Source organism: Staurois parvus, unplaced genomic scaffold (assembly GCF_062004578.1).
Source record: "Staurois parvus isolate SC_StPar_1 unplaced genomic scaffold, SC_StPar_1.0 ptg000502l, whole genome shotgun sequence".
Lineage (NCBI taxonomy): Eukaryota > Metazoa > Chordata > Amphibia > Anura > Ranidae > Staurois > Staurois parvus.
Window position 1 is genome coordinate 2,140,379 of NW_028318298.1, and position 17,366 is coordinate 2,157,744.

The following is a 17,366-nucleotide window of genomic DNA, read 5'->3' on the forward strand; positions in this document are numbered from 1 at the left end:
CTCTCTCTCTCTCTCTCTCTCTCTCTCTCTCTCTGGAGTCTATACCTCTTTTAATACAAGAGAGGATTTTTCTCTCTTTAGAAACCGCAGCTTGGCATTGCATGCCGTTATTAAGCTTGTGATCTACCAGAACTCCCAGATCCTTCTCCACCATTGATTCCCCCAGCTGTACCCCCCCCCCCCCAGTATATATGATGCATGCATATTCTTAGCCCCCAAGTGCATAACCTTACATTTATCAACATTAAACCTCATTTGCCACATAGTTGCCCAATTAAACAGTGCATTGAGGTCAGCTTGTAAATTGAAGACATCCTGTAAGGACGTTATTCCACTGCACAGCTTGGTGTCATCTGCAAAGACTGAAATGGGATTTTTAATCTCAGACACTATATAGTTTATAAATATAAATATTTTATTTTTTTTAATTAATCACTTGCCCTCCATAAGATGTAAGATTTACCCCTCCTTCATGACCATGTAATTTTTTGCGATACAGCACTGCATTACCTTAACTGACAATTGTGCAGGTATGCAACACTACACCCGAATAATTTTTTCCCTCCCAGAAATAGAGCTTTCTTTTGTTGGTATTTGATAATCACTGCATTTTTTACTTTTTGTTAGGACACTGGCGACTAGAACATTGTAATGGTGTACAATGAAAACCTGTGGCTTTGTGTAACCAGAATGCAGGCTTGTTGACAATTTTTAGGCAATTTCTATACATTTTGCCAAGGCACCCTGGTTGAAAAAGGCTGAGTTAAAGGATGTGTATAAATGTAGCAGGGGAGTATGTAAAAAAATAAATGCAGTTTCCACTCCTTGAAATTTCTTCTTTTTTTCTATAAACTCAAAAGGCCCGGTTTGACTTGAAAGCCCGTATATATAGACTATATTGCCAAAAGTATTTTTGGATGCCTGCTTCTACATTCACATGAACTTTAATGGCTTCCCAGTCTTCGTCCATAGGGTTCAATATTGAGTTGGCTCGCCCTTTGCCAATGGGAATGTTTTTTTTTGTTTTGTTTTGGTTTTTTTTTTCCTTTAATAATTAATTTTATTGATATTACATATAAATACATCTTTCAAACAACTTCACATACTATCTCCCACACATCAAGAAAAGATATAAAAAAACAACTTACAAAAAAAAAAATATATATATATATATCCATATAGTACATACTAACTATAACCAATGTACCAGCTCACAAATAATCACATTCCTCACACTACTCTTCCCTTCCTCTTCACCACATCATAATGTACTTCCCTTCTACCTTACACACATACATAACATATAGAATATCTTTCTACTTGTCTCTATTTCCCCTACACATTTAGCTACTCTTTAGTTTACAAAACCATATATTTGTTATTTACTTACCATTAACCTTTCCCTTCTACTTCTATGTTATTAACCCATTTACCCCATATTTTAACAACTGTATCCAAACTACCTCTGTGATGATATACCATATGTTCCTTCTGTATTACTTCATTTACCATATCAACCTATAATGTATAATCTGGGGGGGTCCTGGGCAACCATTTTTGTGCAATCAATTTCCGAGCAAAAACGGCAATCGATTAACTGCTAAACATCCATGCTTTGAAAATCGCACTTTATCCATCCATCCCAGAATACACACTTTTGGATCTCTCGGGATATTAATCTCATATATCCTATTAATTGTATCAATCACCTGTATCCAGTATCTGAACAGCTTGGGACATTTTCACAACATGTGTATCAATGTACCCTCTTCCTGCTCACATCGTGGGCACAGCGGATCGTCTCTTCTGTTACAGTGAAATAGTATTTGTGGGGTTCTATACAACCGATGGATAATAAACTGAGTATGTTTCTGAGACTCTGACAAAGACACGTTCCACTTTCTTCAATATATCCAACCATTCCTGATCACTCATTGTCTCCCTTTCATCTTGCCACTGCCCTCTTCATCTTAATAGTGTTGCCTTTAAAGTTTTCTTTAATAATGTCTTATAAAGTACTGATATTTGAGCCTTCTTCATATTTGCCCCCATTACCTTATTCAACACTGAGTTTATGATACATCCACTGTTTAGACCTCGATTGTATCTGTATAGCATGTCTTAGCTGTAAGTATTGATAAAAACACTTAGTAAATTGAGTTCATCCTGTAAAGTGCACAATTCCTTCAAAACATGACCCTGACCTTGAAATAGCTGAAACGGATATTGCAGGCCACATATCTGCCATTGGCCAAATCCCTGTAGTTTAAATAATTCTGAATAATTACGATTTTTAAATATGCTGGTATAATCATATCCCCCATATTCAAAATATATTTTGATCTTATTCCATATTTTAATATCCATCATGAACCAGCATTGGATATTGCATATCTTTCCTAAAATCCCCCACCTCCAAACTGTCCACCACCTTCCAACTTTCCAATACCCCTAATATACCTTTAACGGGATCTACATTTAATTCCAACCATCCTACCATATGTTGTATTTGCACACAAAAACAACATTTGAAATTGATACTAGTAAATGTGTATGTACCACCATGCTTCCGCTCAATTTAAGCGCTATCACCGTAACCCAAAATTAATGCACAAACACAAAGCACCCAGAGAATGGGCAAAGTGTTTACTATAGGTGACAATCTTTATAGAGCTGGGGTACCACAAAAATTACAATACTGAGTACAAAAATACCATAAAAAAAGATAATTTTATTGGCTGTATTTTAGTTAATATAACCACCAATGGGAATTCCAAGCGACTGACATTTTCGGGGAATACCTTTAATGCGATTTGCTATCTAACCAGCAGCGGTTTTCTGCGGTATGAAACCCATTTGTGACTGATTACGCGTCCAGACGCTTTTTATTTTAGTTTATTTTGTACTTTTATTGGCTAAGTTTTGGTTAAAACAACCACCAATGTGAATTCCAAGCAACTGGCATTGTGTATTCAACAGTGAAAAAACATAAACAGAAAAGACAAAATGGCATGGGATTTTGTAGTGGGTCAAGTGCTAACAACATAGACTTACTCTAGTTTATAGTGAAACCTGAAAAAAAGATTCAAAGTTATTAATAAGGAAAATCAACCACTCTATTGATCCAGTCGTATCCCCTAAAAACACTAGGGCATCTGCATATAAAGCAATTTTTTCCTCCTTTTCATATCTCCTAAAACCCACCACCTGGCTACCCTCACATATGGTTACAGCCAGGGGTTCCAATGCCAATGCGAACAAGAGGGGGGACAACTCGCATCCCTGTCTTGTCCCCCTACTTAGTCTAATTGGAGCTGATAAAACATTATTCTTAATTGAGCTACAGGGGATTGATATAATGAATTCACCCTTTCAATAAATTCTTCACCTACCTTATAAATAATATATTATAATACCTTATATTAAATTTATTCAGTACATTCCATAAATACGGCCACTCAACTCTATCAAATGCCTTAGCGGCATCTAAAGATAGTAAAGCCCTTCCATCCATATTATCAGAGGGAACCTGAATATTCAAATATACTCTACTAATATTTTTACAGCCATCGACCTTTCTGGTATAAACCCAGATTGTTCTGGATGTACTAGTTTTGTTATAATGTTTGACAAATGAATGGACAGAACTTTAGATAATATTTTAAGATCAGTTGTAAATAATGATATTGGTCTATATGAGTCTACCAAGGATCCTTTCCTTATTTTAATAATGCCACTATTATAGCTTCCTGCATAGATTTTGGAAGATTCTCCTATTTCTTCGCTTCATTAATTACAAAAAGCAATTCTGGGAGGAGTACATCACCAAATGTCTTATAAATCTCAATTGGTAGTCCATCACTCCCAGGAGCTTTTGAATTGGGGAAGCTTGATACTGCCATCTATATTTCTTCTAGCGTCAATGGAGCATTCAAGAGATCTCTATCCTCCACCCCTAAAGTAGGTACCGTAATTTTTTTTCTAACCATCTGTATAATTCATGGTTTTCATCTACCATTTTAGTACTACAAAGATCCTCATAATACCGCCTAAATCCATGTACTATTGACGGAGTGTCTGTAACCATACTCTCCCTATTTACCGCCAATACCAGTATATGTGTATTGGTCCTTTGGGATTTAGCAATAACTGCCAATAAGTGTCCTGTTCTCTCCCCTTCCTCAAAGGTTTGTGCACTAGAAAACCTCTTTCTTTCAGCCTTTCTTATAGCCTCACCCTGATAAAATTGTTGAGCTTCTAAACATCTCTGTTCTGTTTCACTATTTGGGTTCTCTATGTATTCTGCCTCACCCTTTGCCTTGCTTTTGTCTCCCACTCCTTTGCATTATGTTTTATAATTGACACTTCCTTCAGACACAGGCCTTTAATATAGGTTTTCAATATGTCCACACAATCAATGAAGATGCTTTGTCCCTGTTCTCTAAAAAAAAAAATTAAAAAAATAAATAGTTTTATGTGTAAAACTATATTGCTTTTATTGTTAAATAGTGGATTCCAGACAGGATTTAATTTCCATATCCATCTATTCTTTTGTGCTTCAAAATTCATTGAGAAAAAAACAGGTGAATAATCTGATAATCCCCTAGGTAAATATTTTAAAAACCTGTGGTAAAAAAGAAAAAAACTAAATCATTACCAAAGACAAAATCAATTTGTGATAGTGATAAATGTGTCCGTGAAAAACACGAATATTGTGGTTCCAAGGGATAACAATGCCTCCAAAGATCTTTAAGCCCTACCTCCAACATATGGCAGGCAAATGGAGTTTGTCCTCTTGGGCCCAATGGTTGAAAAACTTTAAATATGTCTAATGTGGGATCCAAGATATTATTAAAATTTGCTACTACAATAAGTGGAACTAAAGGGTGATTAGCAATAAAATGGAACAAGGACTTCAGCACCTCCACACCAAACAGAGGGGGTACATATATATTTGTCAAAATGCATATACTGTATGAGAATCCTAATTACATAATAAAAATATATATCTTCCAAATTTATCGCTCAGAGCTTGCAGAACGGAGAAGGATGTATCAGCTGAAACTAGTATACTCACTCCTCTGGAGTAACTTGTATACCCTGAGTGATATTGTAACGGATATTTTGCCCTTCTCAAAAATATTTGTCTCCTTTGTTAGATGTGTTTCCTTTAAACATATGATTGTTGGATTATAATACCCTATAGCATTAAATATAGCCACATGTTTGCTAGTATCATCCAACCCTCTTACATTACAGGACAATATGATATTCTTACCTACAGTCATACAGCCCGATATGTATCATATTCAATATCCCTATATTATGCAAAATATGGTCCATAAATAGGGATAATCCTTCTATTTTACTTATCATAGCAATGATCTTTTACCTTTAGTACATTCTTTAGAGACAAATAGTACATCCTAACTCTAACAACACATTCTACCCCACTCATAATCCCGCAGGTACAAAAGGGGAAATACAAAAAAATTTTGTAACCATGCATCATCATTCTTGGCCCTACTGGCCAAGTCCATTTAACCTAAACTCACTCTCAAGTCATCTTGCATTCCCGTATTATTATTATTATTTTAGGGACCCTTTAATCCCTTCACCCTCTAGCATGTCTAAGTTGCTGTCCATTCTTATCAATCCATTCTGTAACCTCTTGTGGAGAATCAAATCATCTTTCCATCCATTATAATTCTGAGCTTTGCTGGATAAAGCATTCCACAGGATACATTTAACTCTCGGGCAACGGTTTATTTCAACATACTTAGACCGCCTACATTACACATTGGCTGAAAAATCGGGAAAAGTTGCCACTCTTGTACCCTGTATTTCCATCCTGTTTTTTGTCTATCCATTTGTAATATATTGTCTCTGTCCTTGAAATGCAACATTCTAGGAAAGTCTTGCAGGGCCTCCTGGAGGCGGGGAACAAAATGGAACTCTATAAGCTCGCTCCACTGAGAAGTACAGGGTAAATTTTTCCTTCCTAAATAAAGTCACAAGCCAGTTCTCAATAAACTCTATTGGATTTTTCCCCTCTGCCTTTTCCGGGATACCAACTATCCTTAGATTATTCCACATTAATCAATTCTGATTGTTCTCTGATCGGGCAGCAGCATCCGATATTTAGTATAGTGTGTTTATATATATATATATATATATATATATATATATATATATATATATATATATATATATATATATATAGCACAATACTTTAAAGAATAAGTTCACCTTTTGACAAAAAAAAAAATAATTAATGCACACCTTTTTGCAGTAAAAAAAAGTGCATTTATCATTTTTTTTTGCAGGCGCTTGGAAAGCATTGAATCAGCGATCAGCAGATCTCTAAAGTCAGCTAATACAAGTGAAGGGATGGACGCTGCTCAACCGACCCCAGGAGTCCAATGTTAAGGAATACTGGCATTGCCACACCCACTGGGGCTTGATCACAGACGTCACAGTTTTTGTAACTGCTGACATTTTTTTTTTACATATGACTGGAACTCCTCTTTAACCTTTATAAAAAAATATTGAAGTCAAGTGTTCTAGTGGCAAATCACCCTCCTGTTATGTATAATTTGGTGTTCATATTTGAATAATTTACCTGGATACCCTCTTAAGAAATTTTCTGTACTGTTTTCCCTTGTAGTATTTAGTACATGACGTGTTTCTATATATATATATATATATATATATATGTGTATATATTTTATATTCCTTATGCTTTTATTTTTTTTCCCTGTACAGGTTCGATCACTTGTATTTGATCAGAGTGGTACTTACCTTGCTGTTGGAGGCACTGATATACAGGTTTATATCTGCAAACAGTGGGCGGAAGTTTTGCATTTCACAGGTCAGTTTTATTTGCAAATCAGGTTTGCTTTTGAATGAAACTCCAGTTAATCTTGTCATTTTGCTAGTCAAAAAGGTTATGCTTAGTTTTATTTGAGTTTTAAAAATGTTATGCCTCCTCTTTCCAAACATTTTGTAGTACAGCCTCTCTGCTTGCAGCAGCCTGCAAGTGGAGGTATTTTCGGAGCGAGAATTTTTCTTCTTGGACAGTGGTGTGCATAATAAAATGGGTAATCCTAGGTACTTACAATGTAAGCAGTGCATGAGCTGTCATTGCATACTCTAGAATGTTGAATGTTAGGCATGCGATATGCAATTACTCTTGCAGCAAGAAGTCACTAACCCAGAATGTGTATGAGCATCATGAATCCAGACTTTGCGGTTTACTACATTAGCTTCACATCCTTTTGGATCAGTGACATAAAGTACTGAATCTCAAGACAGCCAGGTAATTACCAGGGTGCAAAAGGAGGTCAGCAGCGGTAGCTTACCTGTTTTTGTACAGGTTTAGTTTAACCCCTTCAGGACCAGACTGATTTCATCCCTTCCTGCCCAGGCCATTTTCAGATTTCAGTGCTGTCACACTTTGACAATTACTCAGTCATGCTTAACTGTACACAAATGAACTTTATCATTTTTTGAGATGGAGCTTTCTTTTGGTGGTATTTGACCACTGCTGGGGTTTTTTTTGTTTTATTTTGCTATATGAATGAAAAATAAGGAACATTTTGAAGTGAAAACAGGTTTTTCTTAATTTTAGGCCAAAATGTATTTTGCTACTTTTCTTTGCTAAAAAATAACCCAAATCGCTGTGTATAATTTAGTCTGTGTGGAGTATAAAAATTGATCAGTCCTAATGTACTGACAGCATATCTAATTTCTTGAGTACAAATACCCTCCAAATGAGGCATGGTGAGTTTTATATTATTTTTTTTTAATTTTTTGGAAAATGGAGAAAATGTTTTTTATGACATCATTTTAAACAAGTTTTTTTTCTCACACAGAGCATAGGCATAATTTACAATTACTCCCAAAACACATACTCCTTCCGAGTACCACATGTGTGAGACTTTTCCACAGCCTACACGCCTAGAGTGGCCCAAAATCCAAGGGAGCACCTTTGGGCTTTCAAGGAACATAAATTACGCATTTAATTTTCTGACTACCTATCACATTTTGTGAGTCCTTGGAGTGCCAGGACAGGAGAGACACTCAAAATGACCACATTTTTGGAATGCAAACACCCCAAGGTATTTTCTTAAAAGCATAATGAATCTTTTGAAAATGTTATTTTTGGCCACAAGTTTTTGGAAAACACAGGAAAGAAAATGAAAGTATTTTTTTTTTTTTTTTTTTTTTTAACACAAATTTGTCTGTAAGATATTTCTAACACACAGCATTGGCATACTTGGCATTACACCCCACAACACATTCTGCTACTCCTCCAAAGTATGGCAAATGGCACATGTGAGACTTTCACAGCCTAGCCAGTCCAAACTTCAAGTTGCATCTTCAGATTTTCTAGGGGCATAAATTGTACATCTACCTTTTTTGACTACTTTTATATTCTGGAGGCTCTGGAGCACCAAGTCAGTGGAAGCACCAAAATAGTACAACATTTTGGAGAGTAAACACCCCAAAGGTATCTTCTAAAAGGCACTGTGAGTCTTTTGAAGACTTCATTTTTTTGCCACAGGTTTTTGATAAATGCACAATGAAAATGAAATTATTTTTACTCAAAGTTGTCAGTTGATAAGATCTTTCTAACATACAGCATAGGCATACTTAGAATTTCACCTCAAAACAAATTCTGCTACTTCTGTGTATGGGGAAACCATGTTTGAGAATTTTTTTCACAGCCTAGCTACATAGATGGGCCCTAAATCCAAGCAGCACCTTCAGGTTTTCTATGGGCATAAATTATGCATCTAATTTCCTGATTATCTTTCAAAAGGTGAACAAACTAGTTCCTGTTCCCAGGTGTGTAGTTGTCCACAGGGGATGACTGGGACTGGTGTCCACAGGAATGTAGTCAGTGGGATGTGCAGATGGTTCAGGTAGCAGGCAGAGATGTGGTAAAGGGGGCAAGGTCATTACTGTCAGCAGTCAACGCTACTATAATGTTTTCATACCTCGTCCAAGGCATTGAACTATTTCACTCTTTTCGGCAGCAGAGAGATCCTTTTTCTTCCCCATATTGCTTGAAAATGGTGCTCTGCTTAATAATGTGGAACACCCTCCTTTAGTAGTTTTTTCCTTAAATTGGGCTCGCCGGCCAATCTAATTATCATAGGTGTCTGAGATTGTTTTCAGTTATCTAAAGAGCCCTGACACACAATGCCATCCATGAGTGAAAGTGAAAAACAAAATATTTAATCTTTGTGACACTTAAATAGAATTTGCATAATAATTTGGAACGCGGTGTATATCCATTTATATTGTGGCTTCGTTATATGCCACTAATCCTCCAGGTCTGCCTGATCCTTTTGACTGATCACTAGAAGTGTCTCTTGTCACGGCGATATCATTGATTTACCAGACTCTTGTAAAATGGCGCCCGGTTCGCGCATGCGCCGGACCTCTTAAGATGGTGTCCGGTCCACGCATGCGTGGAGCATATAAAAGGACATACGACAATGGCGGCTGGCTACCCTTTGACAATGTGCCATTGCACGAATCGCGTCAGGGTATAAGCTTGCAGCACCGACGTCCCTACCAGCTGCTGTGAGCCATGTGCTTGGCCAGCGGCCATCTTGGATTCTGACTTCCATGCATGATAGTCTTTTTTGTTTGCTGACCATACTTATGTTAAATTCCACCTGTCTGTAGCTGTAGCTACCCACCTATGTTTACTTATGGCTACTGATAGTTGTTTGAATATATCAACACCATATGCTGCCCTAATTTATGTACCATCATTGGCATAATAAAAATTGCTACACTATATTAGACCTTTGGTTTTGATGGCTTATTTTGAGCTACTAAAGGTGGCGCTCCTGTTGTATTCGTTTGCCGAGTATCAACAACAAGGAGCAGTTCCTATCCATTAAGAGGGTCCACCGAGAGGTCTGGAGATTCTTCCCAGGTTGTAATCAGTACTAGTGGAGTGCCTTTTTACCTACTGGGTCCCAGATGACTACCAGTGCCCTTATATTAAATGTGTAATAATATATGTCTGGTGAGCGCAAGCACGCCCCCTTTTTTCTTCATATCACTGAAGTCACGAGCACTTACTACCATTGATGCAAGTTTCCGTGAATTGTTTATCTTCCAACTGTGGGGAAATTTGACGCATCCTGTTTGAATATTTCAAGGACTCCTATACAATTTTCTTGTTTTTTCAATATGTCACTATGAGATAATGTCACGGTTTATCCACTATTGTCTTTATTAAAGACACCACCTATATGTTCACCAAATAGCGCATAAGATTGCGCATTATATGTCACTATCTCACTTTATTATTTATACAGAGCACTGCATTTTGGTATTATTTATGTTTAGGATTTCAGGAGTTAATCTTATGCAAGCTGTTTTCAATACCATATTTTGAAGCGCTCGCTTTACCATTTTTCATTCCTGTGTACTGGTCCACAGCGGCTTCTTTCCAGAGTTCGGATTCTCTTTTTGTGAATGACTGTCCACATATAGAACTCGCAGCCTTCTCTACCATCGTTTCTTGATGGCTTAGGCGGATGGTGGTTCAGGGTCCCTACCTCCCCCTTCACGGCCCACTTTGCCAGGGCAGTTAATGCTTATTGGGCTTTCCAACATCAAGTGTCTGTTTCTCAAGTTTGCAAAATGGTTGCCTGTGCTTAATTTAACTGAATTTTCCCACCTTTATCTTTGTATGATTGTTTTTTTTTTTGTAGGTGGCTGTTTGAGGTTCTAGAACAGGTTTTCATCAAGGATGTCTCTGTACATTGCTGCATTCATCTTTCCTTCTATCCTGGCTAGTCTCTTAGTTCCTGCCACTGAAAAACATCCCCACAGCCTGATGCTGCCACCACCATGCTTCACTGTAGGGATGGTATTGGCCAGGTGGTGAGCGGTGCCTGGTTTCCTCCAGACACAATGGTTAGCATTCAGTCCAAAGAGTTCAAACTTTGTTTCATGTATGGTGCTGCGTTAATAAACTATATGTGAACCCCAATGTGAATATGTGATGAGCAGTAAATGGTAAGTGAAATGGCTCCCCAAATCAACACAGACTGTGGAAAATTCACACTGGACTTCAAGCATCTTGCAGTGTGTGCCTCTCCATTCTTCCTCCATACTCTGGGTCCTTGGTTTCCAAATGAGATGCAAAAGTTGCTCTCATCAGAAAAGAGGACTTTGGACCACTGAGCAACAGACCAGGTCTGTTTTTCTTTAGCCCAGGTAAGACTCTTCTGACGTTGTTTGTTGTTCAGGAGCGGTTTGACAAGAGGAATACGACATGTGAAGCCCATGTCCAGGATCCGTCTGTGTGTGGTGGCTCTTGATGCACTGACTCCAGCCTCAGTCCACTCCTTGTGAAAGTCCCCAACACTTTTGAATGGCCTTTTCCTGACAATCCTCTCCAGGCTGCAGTCATCCCTGCTGCTTGTGCACCTTTTTCTTCCACACTTTTCCCTTCCACATAACTTTCTATTAATGTGCCTTGATACAGCACTTTGGGAACATCCAACTTCTTTTGCAATTACCTTTTGAGGCTTTCCCTCCTTATGGATGGTGTCAATGATGGTTTTCTGCACAACTGTCAGGTCAGCAGTCTTTCCCATGATTGTGATTCCTACTGAACCAGACTGAGAGACCATTTAATGGCTTAATTAGCTGATTAGAGTGGGACACTTTGAGCCGAGAATATTGCACCTTTTCACAATATTCTAATTTTCTGAGATTGTGGATTTGGGGTTTTCATGAGCTGTAAGCCATAATCATCACAATTATGACAAATCACGGCTTGAACTATCTTTCTTTTCATGTAATGAGTCTATCTCATATTTTAGTTTCACCTTTTATGTTGCATTACTGAAATAAATGAACTTTTGCACGATATTCTAATTTTTTGAGTTTCACCTGTAAACACAGTGATTATATACACATACATATATTAAATGCCGTGATGCTAAATAAACTCCTAAACGGCAACACCAGTAAATATATATAATGTAGTGACATAAACGCATGTAAACTTTACATGCCCAAAAAAAACTGGTGTGAAAGAAATAAGTGATCCCACTATGGGATAAAGAACAAAGTGAATCAGTGAAACCATATTACATAAACATGCAAAAAAAAGAGAGGAATCGCATAAATAAATGTATAACCTACATGCTCAAGAGTAAACATAAATATAGTGGAATATAAACAATACCAGTGATCCCACTACGGGATAAATGAAGTGAATCCGTGAAACCACAAAATGTGGTAATTGTGAAAGAGGTAAATATCAGGCTCAGGTGAATCACTAACAGTCACTAGGTAAGTAATTGTGACCCCTTACTGGGGATAAGTGAACAGCAAGAAAAATAGGCTGAAATGCCTATAAGTAATAACGTGATTCGTAACCCCAAATGGGGGTTCTGAATAAGTGTGGAAATAAGTGACTTTAAATGGTGCCTCACACTTTTCGTATATCCACAAACATAAATTGACAGTAGATAATCCACCCACCAACATGAACAAAAAAACAAAACCACAAAATATTAACGTGTCCTAAAAATAAATGTCCAATCTATAGAAGGTGTCCAGAACCATCCAAATGGTGTATATGTTCTGTAGTCCTGTAATCACCAAAAATGTGCAACAGGATACTATGAATCCCACTCTAGGTGCAATGGCCCCTCACCTCCATGCGGTGACCCTGCAGGGTCAAAACGCCTTAGACAATTAAACACCACCGGTCTGGAACCCAGACTCCCTCCAACGAATGTCAGGTCCACCGCCGTGTCAGTTCCCTCCCTCTGGTGGGCAAGGTCCCGCATACAGCCTCCTCTCAGTGGTCCTAGAAGTGATAGCTCCTCCTCTGTAAATGCAGTCCTCAGTGTGTCCCTTTTCTATTACTTCTGTCTGACCTTCCACAATACAATGCAATTCTGCCTGCGATTCCAAATTGTGTCAAAATGCACAATGTACGTTTTGAGTTCCATTAATTCTTAATGGCACACCAAGGGGGTAAAAGTGTCCAGTAGGCAAGTGGTTAAATGTGATGGCTGCTTCGTGTACCTTTTGATTGTCTGTACCCCTGTACTATTTCAATAAATGCAACTGCTAAAATATATATGGCTGCATTAGTTAGGCATTATTTATTTTATCTTCACCTGGTGATCTAGTAAGTACGTTTATTTTTTAATAGAACAAGCTTCCCTGCAGATGTAACAGTTAGAGGGTTGAGACAAACCATTTAATAATGATGTGAGTTTACAGTGGTCAGCCTTTTATTCATTTATGTCAATCCTTTTGTCAAAAGGAACACAACTGTTGTAACTGATTAAAAAGTGTTAGCTGGAGTTTGGCTTTAATTTATTTAGTGTATCTAAATCTGCTGTACATCCAACACTCTCCCCCCTCACCTCAGACTGACCGTGTTGCTGCCCTCAAAGGTGTCTCTGCTTCTTCATCCAGAGTGTAGGCAATCTAACAAAGGAGGTGTGTTACTGGCCAGATTTTTTTTTTCTGTGTATTATTTTTGTCTTCTAAAAGATAATTGGCACTGCAACTTAGTTTAGGGTTATGTAGGAGCACTGAATTATCTTGATTTTATTTGTATATTAAATGACTAAACATGTTTTTTTTTTCCACAGATCACAGTGCACTTACCACAGGCTTGGCATTTGGTCAGAATGCAAAGTTCCTGGCTTCAACAGGAATGGATCGTAGTCTGAGATTTTACAGCCTTTGATCTGTGAAAGCATGAATATGCTGCATGAGGGGCCCCACTTGTGACAGTTCAAGTAATATGCTTGTGACTTTTTACACTCTTGTGCACGTGTACAACACCTGTGTGATTACTGTGAAGCATTTGGGAAAATAGCAGCAACGCAACACGTATTCTTTATTTTTTCTGTAAATTTGTAGAAATTTAGTTGGTAACTGAGAACAGCTTTTCTTTATCCCCTTACAATGTAGCTCCACAGAAGATTGCTGAAGCTGTCAATGGAGCTTTTACTATTTTACTGTTGAACTTTACTATTCATGGGTACTACATATGGTGTTAAAGTGTGCTTTCCACTTCTTCAGTTTTTTTTTTTTTTAACTCTTTACTTTGCTTTCTGACTAGTTTTGTAATGTTTTCTTAAGTCCTTAAAAAAAATAAAATATGCATTAATGCTTACTTCTCTGTCTAAATTAAGTTAATTGAATTTCCTTGGCCAGTTGGTTGTTACCAGTAGATAATGTTTCTGAGAGATGAATGTGGAAGGAGTGCTCAAAAGTAATGCATGTTTGTCTCAAGCAATATAAGTGCAGATCCATCACAAAATCTTGAAAAAGGTAATTTCTTGATTGTATAGTAGTGGATACTTGCTCTAATCATTGAAACTGGGTTATATGCAGGAAGCCTCAGGTGATTGAACACTGGCAAAAAAACTTTGGGCAGCCCATATATTCTAGTTGGTGCCTGTTCACATATATGCGAATTGGATGCGGTTTGATCTGCATCTAATCTGCATGACGTGAAAAAAAATAGCTTCCTATGGTGCCTGTTCACATACAGTTGTGTTCAAAATAATAGCAGTGTGTTGAAAAAAGTGAATAACGCTCAAAATCCTTCTAAAAGCTTTTATTTCCATACACACAAATGCATTGGGAACACTACACATTCTATTCCAAATCAAAACATGAAGAATAATATATCAAATTTGTGTTGTTCCTCTAAAAAAAATTGAAGAAAAGTGAATATTAGACTGTTCAAAAAAAATAGCAGTGTTTGTATTCTTCTTTACAAACTGAAAAATGTTTGAAGATTTTGCTTCCCTTTGAATCAATTAATATTTAGTTGTATAAGCACTGTTTCTGAGAACTGCTGTACATCTGTGTTGCAGGGAGTCAACCAACTTCTGGCACCTGTGAACAGGTATTCCAGCCCAGGATAATTGGACTACATTCCACAGTTCTTGTCTATTTCTTGGTTTTGCCTCAGAAACTGTATTTTTGACGTCATCCCACAAGTTTTCTATTGGATTAAGATCTGGGGATTGGGCTGGCCACTCCATAACGTCAATCTTGTTGGTCTGGAACCAAGATGTTGCACGTTTACTGGTGTGTTTGGGGTCGTTGTCTTGTTGGAACACCCATTTCAAGGTCATTTCCTCTTCAGCATAAGGCAGCATGACCTCTTAAAGTATTCTGATGTATTCAAACTGATCCATGATCCCTGGTATGCGATAAATAGGCCCAACGCCGTAGTATGAGAAACATCCCCATATCATGATGCTTGCGCAACCATGCTTCACTGTCTTCACAGTGTACTGTGGCTTGAATTCAGTGTTTGGGGGTCGTCTGACAAACTGTCTCCGGCCACTAGACCCAAAAAGAACAATCTTACTTTCATCAGTCCACAAAATGTTGCGCCATTTCTCTTTAGGCCAGTCAATGTGCTCTTTGGCAAATTGTAACTTCTGCAGCACGTCTTTTTTTCCAACAGTGGGACTTTGCAGGGGGCTTCTTGCAGATAGCTTGTCTTCACATAGGCGTCTTCTAATTGCAACAGTACTCACAGGTATCTTTAGACCTTCTTTGATCTTCCTGGAGCTGATTGTTGGCTGAGTCCTTGCCATTTTGGCTATTCTATCCATTCGAATGGTAGTTTTTCGCTTTCTTCCACGTCTTTCAGGTTTTGGTTGCCATTTTAAAGCATTTGCGATCATTTTAGCTGAGCAGCCTATCATTTTCTGCACTTCTTTATATGTTTTCCCCTCTCCAATCAACTTTTTAATCAAGGTACGCTGTTCTTCTGAACAATGTCTGGAACGACCCATTTTCCTCAGAATTTCAGAGAGAAATGCACTGTAACCAGCATGTACAGCATTTGCTGCCTTCCTTCCTTAAATAAGGGCAATAATTGCCACCTATTTTTTTCAAAGAATGACTGACCTCATTAATAGAACTCCACACTGCTATTATTTTGAACATGCCCCTTTCAATTAGTGATTCAGTTGCACAGAATCAGCAGCATGCATGTCTTGACTGTTGGGTCTGTTGGATTTCTATTACTCTACTACACCTGCTAGTAAATTATTTGCCATGTAGAAATATTTCTACCAAAAACAGTGATTGATCAGGTTAGTGAAGAGTGACTGCTATTATTTTGAACACAACTGTATGTCCAGTGCACTGGCGGTGTGGATTCAGTGCATTTTTAAAGCAAGTCATGTACAATTAAGTCATGTACAATTTCTGAGCAGTGCGGTCTGGTTCAGGTGCAGATTACAGGCTATTGATGTCTATGGGAACCATTTTTCTAAACCTCATATGTGTGAACAGGATCTTTATCCTGTGTTAAACCTGACGTGAACCTGTGAACCACTACTGTATCAATTAGCTGTGAAACCTGAGCTTCAATGCACACCGCACATGTGTGAAACAACGTTTAGAGCTGATTCACACATATGCGGTGTGGATTGAAGTTTAGGTTTCACAGCTAATTCATACAGTAGCTGTTCACAGGTTCACCTCAGGTTTAGGACAAGATTAGCTCAGGATCTTATCTTGTTCACACATGTGCGGCTTAGAACCGTTCCCATAGAAATCAATAGCCTGTAATCCGCACCTAAAATATATATTTTAAAATATATTTCAAGCCACTTCTCAGAAATCGGACATGCCTCTTTTTAAAACCGCACTGAATCTGCATCGGCTGTGCACTGGACATATGTGAACAAGCAGCATAGGAATCAATGGTATTTCACATCATACGGATTGGATCCGATTCAAACCGTATCCAATCTGCATATACAGTTGCAAGAAAAAGTATGTGAACCCCTTGGGATTACGTGGAGTTTTGCATGAATTGGGCATAAAATGTGCTCTGAACGTCATCTAAGTCACAACAATAGAAGAACACAGTCTGCTGAAGATAATACTACACAAACATTAGATGTTGCCATGGTTTAATTGCACATAACATGTAAACATTCACAGTGCAAGGAGGAAAAAGTATGTGAGGCCCTAGCTTAATGACTTCTCCCAGAGCTAATTGGAGCCAGGAGTGAGCCAACCTTGACTCCAATCATTGTGATGATATTGGATATTTTAAATTCCTGCCCTTAAAAAACACACATACACACACACCTGTTTTGGGTTTACTGGTTTCAAGAAGCACTGTCTGATGTGAACCATGCCTCGCAGAAAAGAGCTCTCAGAAGACCTACGATCAAGAATTGTTCACTTGCATGAAGCTGGAAAGGGTTACAAAAGTATCTCCAAAAGCCTTGATGTTCATGTGTCCACGATAAGACAGACTGTCTACAAATGGAGAAAGTTTAGCACTGTTGCTAGTCTCCCTAGGCATG

General features: G+C 37.9%; 1 protein-coding gene across 2 annotated transcripts in view; it reads left to right on the forward strand.

The window, feature by feature from the left end:
• Window positions 1-14,188, forward strand: part of PRPF19 (pre-mRNA processing factor 19) — a 294,523-nt gene extending 280,335 nt beyond the window's left edge. For both annotated transcript variants that reach the window (XM_089689866.1, XM_089689867.1), the window contains 2 exons: window positions 6,766-6,871; window positions 13,659-14,188. In XM_089689866.1, the coding sequence (XP_089545992.1) occupies window positions 6,766-6,871; window positions 13,659-13,756 (204 nt within the window). In that variant the 3' untranslated portion in view covers window positions 13,757-14,188. The remainder of the gene's footprint in view (window positions 1-6,765; window positions 6,872-13,658) is intronic.
• Window positions 14,189-17,366: the final 3,178 nt, after the last annotated feature.